The sequence below is a fragment of the Propithecus coquereli genome, unplaced genomic scaffold, assembly GCF_000956105.1.
Source record: "Propithecus coquereli isolate 6110/MARCELLA unplaced genomic scaffold, Pcoq_1.0 Scaffold468, whole genome shotgun sequence".
In the NCBI taxonomy this organism is placed as follows: Eukaryota; Metazoa; Chordata; class Mammalia; order Primates; family Indriidae; genus Propithecus; species Propithecus coquereli.
The window spans coordinates 556286-569584 of NW_012150485.1; the positions used below are offsets into that span (position 1 = coordinate 556286).

The 13299-nt window shown below is 48.8% G+C and overlaps 1 protein-coding gene across 1 annotated transcript; it reads left to right on the forward strand.

Annotated features, from left to right (window-relative positions):
* The first annotated feature begins 1047 nt into the window (after positions 1-1047).
* On the forward strand, positions 1048-8408 carry LOC105819036 (alpha-1-antitrypsin-like). Its single transcript, XM_012655190.1, has 4 exons — positions 1048-1666; positions 5360-5630; positions 6734-6884; positions 8214-8408. Exons 1-4 carry the CDS (start codon positions 1048-1050, stop codon positions 8406-8408), a joined length of 1236 nt encoding a protein of 411 aa, XP_012510644.1.
* The last annotated feature ends 4891 nt before the right edge of the window (positions 8409-13299 follow it).

Sequence of the window (13299 nt, forward strand, 5' to 3'; positions counted from 1 at the left end):
AATATTGAACATCAGAAAGGGAGTGAAGGACTATACTTTTGCCCAGAGTTCATAGGAGCATAATTGGTTCAGACATTTTGGATGGCAAATTGGCAATATCTAAGAAAATTTAAAATGTGCATAACAATTTCATAAATGGACCCTATAGAATGACTGACATTTTGATATATGTACAAAGATGTTCATGGACACATTTTTGAAACAGGAAAGAATCAATAGCTATCAATAGAGATGATGAAATAATTTATATAATAGTAAGAAAATACTGAGCAATATATATATATAACCATTAAAATAATAAAGTGGTGTGTACTTACTGACAAGTTAGTGAAATATTTCTACCATATAGTGTTAAATAAAAAGTTAGTGGTGGATCAATGTGTAAAATATAATTCCATTACACTTTGAAGTGCACATGTATAATTATCCATATACAAAGGTGCGTTCTCTGTGTAAATATTACATATTCAATCATATAAAGATTCAAACAAAGAAAATTCTAGACCAACATACAACAAATTCTAAACACCAATTATTTCTTGAGGAGCATGATTGGGGTGAGCAGGTGGAGGGATGAATTTTTACTTAATATTGTAAATGCTATATTTAGAACATACTATAAATAGAACATGACATTATTATAACTAAAATCTACAGAAGCCCACGGGGTACAAGTAAGGCTTTTGTTCCTGACATCTGTGGTTTGACTGAACACCTGTTGTGTTTTGCCCACCCTGTTCTCACATCAAGCCTCACACAGTTCTGCACAACAGGTAATTTTATCTCCATTTACACCTGGGACTACTACTGGGGAGGGAGATTGTGTGAGAGCCAGCCTGAGTCAGGATTCGGATGCGGGTCTCTCTGACTCCCGAGCCCGTGCTTTGCAGGACGGCTGACTGTTCCCTGTGAATTCAGGCCGGGGTGAGCCCACTAACGCTGACCCCGTGGGCATTCCCTGGGGGGAGGCCCAGGAAGCGTCCTGGGACAACATGTCTTGCTGCATGGTGGAGCTGGGTGATGGCACTCTGTGTCTCTTTGTTTAGGATGGCGCACCCCATTCTGTCCCTCTGGCTGCTAGTGGCTGGACTGGCTCCTCATGCCTGTGGCCAAGGGGTTCCTGACCAGAAAAATCATCCAATCCCACGGACCCCGTCAGCCTCCTCAACCTTCCTGAACAATTCCCACTTAGCCTTCAGCCTGTACCGACAGATGGTGGCCCCAAACCCAGACAGGAATGTGCTCTTCTCCCCACTGAGCTTCTCCCTCCCCCTTACTCTGTTGGCCCTTCAGGCCAGGCCGGAGGTGCGCACTCGGGTTCTGAGGGGCCTGGGGCTGAGCCTTGCCGAGGTTCCAGAGAACCAGGCCCATGTGTACTACAGCCAGCAACTCCGTTCCTTCCTACCATCCCCTGAGGAATGCCACATAGACATGGACAGCCTGCTGTTTGTGAACCTGAAGCAAAGAGTGTTGCAGAAGTTTGTTGATACTGCCCAGAATCTGTACCGCACGGAGGTCTTCCTCATCTCCTTCGAGAACGACCAGTTAGCCCAATATGAAATGGACTTCTTCACGAGGAAGAAAACTCATGGCAAAATTGGCAATCTTTTCGAGGAGGTGGATAAAGACACCGTCTTAGTTCTGGCCAACTACATTTTCTTTAAAGGTATGTAATCTTCTACTGATTAGTTAGACCTCTTCGCAGCTTACTGAAAAGTTACTCCATCTTTTGTCCAAGATGCATATTTCCTCTCCCCCTACTTGGGATTTCATTCTGTCCTGCCTCTCTAAGATCTTGTTCTACTGATCAGCTGCTCTCTCTCCCACCTCTGCAGGCTCTGTCTTTAGGAACCTTCACCTGAACATTCAAACTCCAATTCCCTTTCCAGCTCTAAGCCCCAGCTCTCTCCTCTCTGTCACAACCAGTATCTTAGGAAGCGGTGCCCCCCCACAGGACCAGCTACATAAGTTGTGGAGTCCCTCGTCCAAAGTCACATTTCAAGATGCGATGGCCGAGCGTTAAACTACCTGTGGGGCCGTGTGCAACCGCTAAGACCATGTCTGCTCACGGGAGCTGTCCCCACTTGCCTGCCTTTCCACTCAGCACAAATCTTGCATCTGGACCCAGTACTCATCTTGTCTCCAATTGCTTCATCAAGCAGCCTCCCTCGCCAAAAGAACTCTGTTGAGCTGAGAACCTCCTCCTTCCACAGCCTCCCTTCTTGGCCACATTTAACTCTGTTTTATTGACCCTCTCTCGACACTCTCCTCTCTCGGCTCAAAATGGCTTTCCCTCTACCTCCCCATCCTTACTGCATCGCCCTCTCTTGTAGAGCCAGAGCCCGTTAATTGTTTGATTGTTGACATTCCATAGAGTTCTTCCTTGAGTGACCTTGGCCTCTAATCCACCCGTAGGCTGGAGACTCCCAACTCCCTGTGACCAGCCGGCACCTCTCAGGCTCTCTGGACCCTTAGCCTCACCAGCCATCTGTCACCTCCTTCTGAAGGAAGCACCTCAAGCTCAACATGTTCAAAACAAAAGCCATTTCTTCCCCCATCTCCCACCCCCCAAAATCTCCTCTTCCTTCTCCTTTCCTCTAAGTCTCACTAAATGGCCCCAACTCCTGCCCAACCCAGAACCTTGGTTGCCACTCACCACTAGCTGGGCAGATCAGCCACACCACACATCTAGACAGGAACTACATCCTGTGGCTTCTGCCTCCCTAATCTGTGCGCCCTCGTCCCTCTCCACTGCCGCTATTCTTGTTCAAGTTACATTATCTCTTACCGAAATTATTGCAACTGCCTCCTAACAGGTCTCGCTGTCTGTAGTGTGCCTCCCCACCTGCACCCCTAATCCAGTTTCTACACTGCAGTCAGGAAGAACTTTCCATAAGCCACATTTGACCTTGTAATTCCACTGCTTAAAACCTTTCAGTGGCCCCAGCCCAATTGTATCCCTTGGGCTAATGCCCCACATCTTTAGGAAGAACCAGGCCTTTAAGTGGCCTGTCCCCTGCTGCTGTCTTCACCCACATCTCTTGTCACCTCTCTACTCTTCCTCTCCCCAGAAGTACCACAGGCTACCCACACGAAACAACACCCCTGCCCTGAACTGCACTGTCTCTCACCGACAGACCCCCCACGGGCCACCGCTTTGCTTGGAGTGCCCTTCACTCCCCTCTTCCCCTCTGCCTCCCCTGGCCAGTAGGTTCTCATCCTTCAGGGCTCTGCTCTGAGGCCGTTGCCTCCAGAAGACTTCCTTGACAGTCTTCACCACGGAGGTTGCCAGATTTAGGAAGAAAACAAAAAACAACAACAAAATGGGACGTGTTTATATTTAAAACAATTACTGTTTCTCTGAAATTTAAATTTAACTGGCATCCTATATTTTATCTGGCAACTCTACCCAACACTCCCCAGAGTCAGTGGTGGTGAGAAAAGAAAATGCTTTTTGTTTTGAACATGGTGAGTTCAAGATGCATCTTGGGCACCTGGATAGAAGTGACCGGATGGCAAGTTGAGGATGTGGGCCCGGAGCCCCCGAGAGCTGTGGGCTGGGCAGAGACTTGGGAGTCCTCAGTGTGCAGGAGAGTTTCAAGCTAGCCGAGGGCACAGTCTTGCCTCTCCTCTGTGTTCTGCTACAAACACATCCTTCTTTAATCTGAAAACACACTGCATTATCATTTTCTGGTCACTTGTCTATCCCTACAAGGCTGTGGGCTCCTTCGTACAGGAGAGTTTACTGTTGTGTGACACCTGCCATCCCTGGAATCCAGATGCTGTCAAGATTGCAGGGCTCAGAAACTCAGGTTCCTGGTGTCCTCAGCGCCCCCTGCCCTAGGCCCCCAGAGCTCAGTCCCGGTCAGCCTCAGCGCTGGACTCCTCAACCCCAGAGGCATCAGCTGCCAGGAAGGAAAGGCAGAAGCGGGCTCCAAAGGAGGAGGAGTGGGCTCCCACCCCACCCTGCCCAGATTCCTCAGGCTCTGGGCCCACAGTTCACGTGCAGACGGTACTCAGACTTCTCCAACAGATTCCAGGGATGAGTGGAATCCAGGTAGCCTATACTTTGTGGAGCTGCAGTAAGCACCGTAGAAAGAATAGTGTTAGCTAACAATTACTGAGCGACTGCTATGTGCCAGACCGTGTGCTCAGACCTTTACTTGGAACATCTCATTGATGCTCACAGACATCAAAAAGGTAGATGTCATCGCCCCAGTGTACATACGAGGGCCCCGTTCCGTTTCTGGCTTCACCTCCCACTCCCCTCTGCCTCACTCTTTCTTCTCCAGCTACACAGGCTTCCTGATGTCCTTTGAACATGCCAGACCCACTCCTGCCACCAGGCCTTTGCACATGCTGTTCCCTCTCTCTGGAATTTTCTCCCCCCAGGTATACCATGGCTCATTCCCTCCCCATTAAGTATTTACTCCATATCACCTCAGGGAGATTTATGTAAAATTATAACTCTTCTTCCTGAGATTTGTCTCCCCTTGCTTTATCTCTCTCCTTAGCACATATCACCACCTAACACCTTTTTTTTTTCTAGTTTATCTTGTTCCTGCTCTTCCTCAGGTGTGTGAGCTCGACGTGGCCGGGATTGCTCGTGTGCAGCAGTGTTGCTCACGTGAGAACGGTGCCTGGCAGACAGCAGCTGTTGGGCGTGAGCTGGTGCACTTGGGTTTTGAGAAAGATCTCCCCAGACAAAAATTAGGATAGAGAGAAGAAATTTACTTACTTTTTCCCAGGCAGAAAAAAGGCCAACACAAAAGTGAAGGAGGGTAGAGAATGTTGGCAGAGAGAACCAGGCATCCAGGCTGTTTAAAAGGGAGGGGTACAGTTGAGAAACTGCTGCATCCCTGCCTTTCTTTCTTTTAGCAGCAGGCTGGTAACAGAAGGGCGGATGTCAGAGAGTTGGTTGTGGCCCCTCACCCCACTCCTGCCTTTCCTTGGAGGCAGGATTATCCCTGGGGATGTGACTCTGCCCTGCCCTCGAGAGAGGCCCAAGGCCTGAAGCTGGCACCAAGGCTGTAAAAAGCAGATTCTCAAAAGCAGTTTTAACAGGGAACAATTTACATTTCCTTTCGTCTGCTCAGCCCTTTTCAGACATTGTGAAAAACAGAACCCCACAGGATGCAGTCAGCTCGCGGGAAAGAGAGCGAGCGCGCGTGCAAGCTCATGATTGATGTTAGCCCTTACTGTGGGTTACATAGATTTTCTGTTATTTCACTAGCAACTAAGGCCTCCTTCCAGCAGCCCCTCCCTAGATAGCTCCCAAATGAATGAAACGCCTGACACCTGGTGCCCTGTGCCCTGAAGACGGGTGGCTTCCTCCAATGCTCGTGCTCTCCCTTCTCAGGGAAATGGAGACACAGCTTCGACCCAAAGCTCACTGTGACCAGGCCCTTCTGGGTGAGCGAGAGGCTCACGATCCCGGTGCCCATGATGCAGCGTCTGGGCAGGTTCCAGCTCCAGCATTTCCCCCAGCTGCACAGCCACGTGCTCCGGCTGCCCTACAGCTGCAACAGCACCGCGGTCTTCATTCTCCCCGACATGGGCAAGGTCGGGGAGACGGAAGAGGCATTGATGAAAGAGGATTTTGACACGTGGACTCAGCCCTTCCCGCTCAGGTAAGCCCAGCTGTCCCCACCCCCGCATGCAGTGAGACCCTCTCCACAGCCCTCTGCGGCAGGAGGGTGGGACTAGACCACGCTCTAATTATCAAACAGGCTTCCGCCATTCACTGCTCCCAGAGACGGGAGCAGGAGAGCGGCAGGACAAAACCATCATCATCACTATCATCATCATCACCACCATATTATCACATCACAGCCTCCTCTGAGAGATTACAGTTCACCTTAGCATTTCAAAGCGCTGAGAAGTTGTAAAGAACTGAGCAGCGTTGAACATAGCTTTACTCAGCATTCGCAAACAGCATTTGAACACGGCACACGTTTTAACATAGGACCTGTAAACAAACTACAGTTCCATGCAACCCACGGTTGGCTAATTACCAAGGGTCTGTCTTTGCAGTTCATAAACTGATTCAGTCAGTGTGAGCGGTAATTAACTCAGGGGAGCCAGGACCTGGCCTCTTTACTGGTCACTTCTCAGAGAGACTTTACGTGAAAGTCACTTCCCAGCCACCAGCATGTCTCTCCTCTTTGCCACACTCTGTGCTCAACTTGCTTGCTTTATCACATCACGAATCACCAAGTGGTGACGTCCCCTCACATGTACAGACGTGAAAAGGTAAACACAGGTGAAAGTGGCACTCGGTCCTGCCCTGGACCCTCAAGGCCTTGAGGCCGGGCCTATGGAGGGAGGGAATGGGGTAAGGCTATGTGTTGGGCCAAAGACAGACAGACGGACAAACAAAGAGACTCTCTTCTTCCCCTGGACCCAGAGCGCACCACAGCCAGCCTGAGAAGCAGCAACACAGCTGGAGAAAGAGCTTCGGTTTTGACTTTGGGCAAATCTCCTAATCTCTTTAACCCCCTCCATTTTCTCATTTATAAAGTGGATATCTTTAGCACTCAGCCCCCAGGATTACTATGAGGATGAAATGAAATTACCTTGTAAAGTACCTGGCAGAGACCCGTTTATTGCAGACGCTTAGTAAACACAGCTGACATTAATTTTATTCCATTACTCTGCAGTGAGATTGCAGGCTGGGCGGTTCATTAGATGCCATTATTTCAACTCTGTTTTCTCCTCTCATTCCCCCGAGTAGAAAGAGGAAGCTGTATTTTCCAAAATTCTCCCTACCTGGGAAGATTCAACTGGACAAGCTCTTACCCGCAGTAGGCATCTCGGATATATTCAGCTACCACGCAAAACTCTCAGGAATTTCTCTGCAAACCATGCCCATGAAGGTCTCCAAGGTAAGTTTTAAACCCATGGTGTTGAGTCATTTATAATAGTGCGCGAGTTTTCTCACTTGCTCATCCATTCCCCATTCACCAGGGGCCCCTGCGATGCTGTTCCCATGCTTGGGGACGTCATAGATGGAAATGGAGAATTACAACACCTGCTGGTGTCCTGAGGACAGCTGCTCCTAGAAGAGGGCTGGGCCTGAGGGGCAGGGAAGGGGCCGGGTTTCCCAAGCTCACCTCTCAGGCAAGCAGCCCTGCTCTAGGGGTAAGGAAGGCCGTGGTGGGGAGCCTGGAAGCTGAATGTTTCTGCAATATCGTCCCCTCCTGGGGAAGTGAGTACCCTTATGTAAAAACAATGCGGTGAGTGGGGGGGCGGGGGGAGGTAGTTACACAAGCAAGGGTCCAGATGCAGGAGGAGGTTACACAAGGATGTGGGGGCCGGGAGGGGGTTGAGTTACACAAGGATGGGGTGCAGAGTAAGACCCCCCTAGATGGAGTCCTGAAGTTTTAACCCCACCACGAGACTCTCCAGGCAGTAGAAAGAGACAATGCCCAGAAATATTGCTAGTGTTGGGAAAAGGCAAGTTGGAGGGGAGGGGCATGAGCGAGTGGGGATTGGGGAGGGCAGGGGGCAGCCCAACTCTCAGCTGGGGCTGGTGGCAGGAGGGCCTGGCCTGCCAGGCCGAGGTGCCCAAGGGCCAGGGTCATGCCTGAACTGAGCGAGGAGGCCACCAGTGGGCTTTGGGGATGAGTCTGAGCTTTAGGAAGGGGATTGCTGCAGAGCCTGAGGGAGTGAGGACAGCTAGCGAGTGACACTCGAGGCAGGCCTCAACAAGACAGGAAGGTGGGTTGGAAAGGAGGTGCACTGGGAGGGAGGAACTCCAGGACTCGATGGCTGGCTTGGGAGTGGAGAGTGAATAAAAAGGAAACCCTCTCTCTGGGAGGCCGGGGGATGTGGTGCACGCCACAGAGCATCACAGGAGGTCTTGGGGAGCAGGGGGTGCCCTGCCACAGAGGAGGGATCGGGTAGAGCAGGGGAGCAGGCCCCTTCCTCGAAGCCCAGGCTGGCCCTGGGGTCAGGCGCAGAGTGAGAGGAAGGACCCGGCCTTGGGTGTGGAGCCCAGTGGGGAGAGGCAGCATCCCACTGAGTCCCTGGAGATAAGGAAACTGAGTGTCCACCAGGGGACAGGACACGCCAGGTCATGCTGTAGTCGAGACAGAAGCAGGACTCGATTCTGGGCCTCCTGGGCCGAGCTCACACCGAGGGTCGGTGTGGCATCTCCTGGCGAAGGGGCCACTTCTGCTCAGAGCAACACCGTGAACCTCGGTCCCTCAAAGGCGGAGCACAGGGCAGAACTGACCGCGGATGAGGAAGGAGCAGAAGAGGAAGACACCACTGACCTCCAGGCCCTCGACAAGCAGTACCTCCCCGCCCTCCACTTCAACAGGCCCTTCCTACTGCTGGTTTTCGAGGACGGCAGCCGCAGCCTTCTCTTCATGGGGAAAGTGCTGAATCCCAAAACAGACTGGTAGTGAGGTGAGGAGAGAGCCCGGCGCCTCCTCCCCTGCGGTGCTCGGGCTCCTGAAGGCACACGGCCATGGCTCCTCTTCTGGTCTTTGCACAAAGCCTCCCCGAGTGATTAGCCTCATTGCACAGATTAGCAAACCCAAGTCCAGGATGCCGTGCGATCGCAGGCCAAACTCAGTGCCCAACGCCCGGCTTCCCATGTGGATCCCGGAGCCAAGTCCCTCTGGTGGCTCTTCTCCAGCTGCCCACCCCTGCAGACTCTGCACTGTCCCCTCGCTTCCCGTTTTCTCAGATCCTGGCCACCTGCACTGTAGCACGGCTGTATTCCTCAATAAAGCAGCAAATGAAAACTTTGTCCGGGATGTCCTGGTGGTGCTGGGCAGGCTGTTCCCCTAGCAGGATTTGGGGACTCTGCTGAGAGTGGCCTGGGAGTATGCATGTGTGACAAGGAGCGGGCAGGACCATCCTGTCATTGCCACTTGCCAACATCGGATAGGTCCAGTGGTTCATAAAGTGCCAGCAGGGTCTCAGGTCTCTGCTGCAAGTGGCTGGAAAGGAAAGCGTGCAAGGAACGTCTCTGAGTCTCTTTGACAAGAGAGGCAACTTAGTATACATTGTGTTTGAAGGCCATTTGCACACCTCAGCTGTGTTCCTGCATAGGCTTTAGAGAGCAAGAACAAACGCCCTCTAACCCCGTCCGTAAAACTCTCTCCATGAAGGACGACTCCTCCAGGAGAGGAGATCTCAGAGCAGGGACTGAGTTCTGCACAAGGGTCTCCATCCAACGTTCAGTCCTATGTAAGTCATTTGAGAAAGCATCCAATGAGTACCAACTGTGTGCAAGGCACCGGACTAAGGCTGAAAGCACGTAGCATGGACACGGCCCTATCCTCAAAGAACTAGTGGCGCAGGCGTGCACGCCATGCCGCCTTGCTGCAGCCACACCTGGGTGCATGGGCAAACGTTAGCCAGTATGATACATTCTTTCATTCTGCAGATAGAATCCATGTCCTTCCCAGGAGGAGTGTCAGCTGGTTTTAGGCTGAATGGGGCAAACGGCCCAGTACTGACGGCCCGACTCAGGGGAGAGAGGGAGAAGTGTAGCCTCACGTCGAGCTGGCACCAACGGACAGCTGCAAGTTGACAGGAGCCTGTGGGAACTTTGATCACTGTCATAGTCATTCCACAGACACCGTTGTTACAACAACTCCTCCCCACAATGTCGAGTGTTCCACTCCGACCACCACCTCCTTCCTTTCCAGCTCATTGCTTTTGGTGCCCAACTCCAACAGCCCTTCGGCCCCACTGGGATGCACGATCTATTGACTCCACCGGTTTTCAGTTCCTTCTCTTCTGTGGGTCCTCACTTCCTCCCTGCCCAGCTTAAATCCCATGATTAATCCCTTGCTCTTGCTTTATCAAGAGTTCCTTGACAAAGCCCCCAAGTCTCCCCCTATTCCGTGCCCACACTTGAGCTGCTGAGTGTAGCTAGAGAAAAACAACGCACAGACTGGCCTTATTTGACATTCGTGATCACTAACCTCAAGAGAGCTTGGATCCTGCAAGGCACGCGCTCTCTCCTTCTTGAATCCTCTCATGCTCCCACAGCCTCGGCCCCAAAACACTCCGAGCCAACGACCTCACTTCCTTTTTCACTGGCAAAATATAGGCGATCATCTGCCCACCCACCTGCAACTCTGCCCATGCCTCTGCCGTTCCTCCTGCTACGATGGATGCTCCTAGCTAAGGCCACCCCTCCACAGATGCCGGCATTGTATTTTCTCTCACTCAGATAAAATACAATTATAAAAGACGTTGCACCAGCTACCCTCCCCTCTGACTCCTCACTCACAAACCTGCCCTATCCACTGGGCTTCTCTATCAGGAGGCGAACACGCTCTTGTTGCTTCCATATTAAAATAGATAGATGGTAGATGGTAAGTAGATAGATGATATATAGACGACAGATAATTAGATAATGGATGGGCAGATGGATGGGAGAGTAGATAGAGACCTGGTAGATAGATGACAGACGGCTAGAGGATATTTAATAAATGATAGATAGATATCATTTCCCCTTCCAACCAACACACCATTGCTTGTAAAAGTTATTAATATTTATTCCCCTAGTTTCAAATTAGGGTGACTAGCCATCCCAGTTTGCCTGAGCATGAATTCCAGGACATGGGATTTTTTAGTTTTAAAACCAGAGGTCACAGGATGCAAACTTTCGTGCTAAAACCTGGAAGGTTCCCAGATAAACCAGGACAAGCAGGTCATCCCACAAAATCCTTTCATTCTCTTGAACATGCTCCAGCGAGGCTTCCTCCAGCCCCACCAATCCCACGACCGTTTTACCAAAGTACCTTGGCCAGTCACCCACCACCACCTGCTCATTCCTCTATCATCTGTGAGTCTGCATCTTTCCTGACGGCTTAGCTTAGCACCACTGGGCAGAATTTATCACTTCAGGCTCTAGAAATACTTTTCATCACTTGGCTTCAGGGACACCACACTCTCCTGCTCCCCTTACATTTATCCTGCGCCCTTGCCAGCTGCTGCCTCTCAGCCTCCTTTACTTTATGGGCTCTGCCTCACCTCCCGAACTTTTTAACATTTGAGTGTCCCAGGACTCAGTCCTTGAGCCTTTTTTCTTTTCTATCTACACTCGCTAGGGGATCTCATGTGTTCTCGTGAATGTTAAAACCAACTAAAACCCCATACTCCTAAATTCGTATCTGTAGCACCAGTGTCTACTCTGAACTCCAGACTCATACATCCAGCTATATACTTGCCACCTCCATATAAAGTCTGATAGTCACCCCAGACTTAACATATTTATAACTGAGCTCCCGATCCCGGCAGCTCTCACTGGCTCCACCTGCAGTCTTCTCGTGTCAGTTAATAGTAATGTCATCCTTCCGGTTGCTTGGGTTCGAACCTTTGGAGTCATCCTTAACCTATCTTTTTCTCACACCGCACATTGCATCTGTCAGCAAATACCATCAGCCCTATCTCCAAAAAATATCTAGACTCCAACTACCTTGCACCATGTTCACTACTACCCTCTGGTCCAAGCCACCACCGTGTCTCTCCTGAACTATTGCAACCCAATTGCCTAAACTAACTTTCTAATTGCAGGAGCATGGGATGGGGAAGAAGGAGAGACAGAAGACATGGAAAATGTACCTATGCAATAAATACTATCTAAAGAACTAGAGGGTTAAATGTAGCATATAAAATTATAATCATAAGAAACTCGTACATTAATGCTAAATAAATTTTCAAAAAGGGTGCCAATAAAAGTGGGGAATAGATAGTCTTCTTAACAAATTGACAAGGAACAATTGGATAGCCATGTGCACATTTTAAAAAAATGATTTAATCTCATACCATACACAAAAATTAACTCCTAACTCAAATGATGGACCTAGATGTAAGAGCTGAAACTATAAAACTTCTAGAATAAACCGCAGGAGAGAATTTTTATGACCTCAAGTTAGGTAAAGCATTCTTATATATGACACCAAAAGCATGAGCAATAAAAGAATGAAAAAATTGATAAATTGAAGTTCACTAAAATAAATGTTTACACTTCAAAAGATATTACTAAGAAAATTAAAAGACCAGCTGCAAGTTTCTTACAAAATAAAACATAGTCTTATCATAAGATCTAGCAATCATCATCCTAGACATTTATCCAACCGATTTGAAAACTTTCTCTACACAAAAACCTGTACTCAAATGTTAACAGCAGTTTTATTCATAATCACTAAGAACTGGAAGCATCCAAGATGTCCTCCAATAAATGAATGGATAAACAAATTGTGGTCCATGCACACAATGAAATGTTTGTTATTCAACAATAAAAAAAGGAAAGTAATAGAAATGAGATGTCAAATCACAAAGAGACATGGAGGGACCTTAAATGCATTTTGCTAGGTGAAAGAAGCCAGTCTGAGGTTACATAGAGTCTCACTCCAGTTATGTGACATTCTGGAAAGGGCAAAACTACAGCAACAGTAAAAAAGATCAGTGGTTGTCAAGAGTTCAGGGGGAGGAGAGAAAGTTTGGATAGGTGAATCATGGGGTATTTTTTAGGGTGATGAAACTATTTTGCCTGATGCTGTAATGGTGGATACGTGACACTATGCATTTGTCAAAGCCCATAGAACTTTACCACACAAAACATGAACCTGAAGACACGCAAATTTAAAAACTCCTTTAGGAGTTGGAGAATCTCAGGATGGAAAGCATAATGTGACAAAACAATCTAATTGTATTACAAATGTATAAAACAACAGGAATTAAACAATTAGCCAAATGAAGTCAACGGAGGTCAGATGGTGGGAGCCAGGTTGGAGTAGAAGGTTACAGATTAGCAAAAGGAAACTGAAATGGTATACGGCTTAGAGTTAGTTGGAGATATCAGTATGAACTCGCATTTAGCCTAATGTAGATATAGACGGTTACATGTGTAAATGCTTACAGATACGTGTATATATGAGGTCTGTGCATATACATATATCCCCTTGCTCTGTCAGCTGAAAGAGTCTAGAAGCAAATGATACCTCGGTAGCAACGAACACACACAGCACCAAGATCTCGGTTTCTAATACCATTCTCCGAAAAAAGTAACCAGGACTCCTTGAAAAAATGGCTGATTCTAGGACCAGCGCAGGAAATATACAAGATGATCCTGGAGATCTAGTCTTGCCAGAAAGTAAGGAAGTGCTTTTAAAACCCCCACAACGCTGAGAGTACATCAGTGGAACTCGAGTCAACTGAAACAGCCCCTGATAGGCAGAGCTGGATCAATTTGAACAAAAAATAAATAAAGTAGTGTTATAAATTATAATAGTATGTGTATATATAGGAGATTATAACTCAAAGTAT

Excerpts from the sequence above, each read along its gene's own strand:
- LOC105819036 (XM_012655190.1), top strand. The coding sequence starts at position 1,048 with ATGGCGCACCCCATTCTGTCCCTCTGGCTGCTAGTGGCTGGACTGGCT. Across the intron at positions 5,631-6,733 it reads ACTCAGCCCTTCCCGCTCAG|AAAGAGGAAGCTGTATTTTC; the intron begins GTAAGCCCAGCT and ends TCCCCCGAGTAG. Across the intron at positions 6,885-8,213 it reads TGCCCATGAAGGTCTCCAAG|GCGGAGCACAGGGCAGAACT; the intron begins GTAAGTTTTAAA and ends GGTCCCTCAAAG.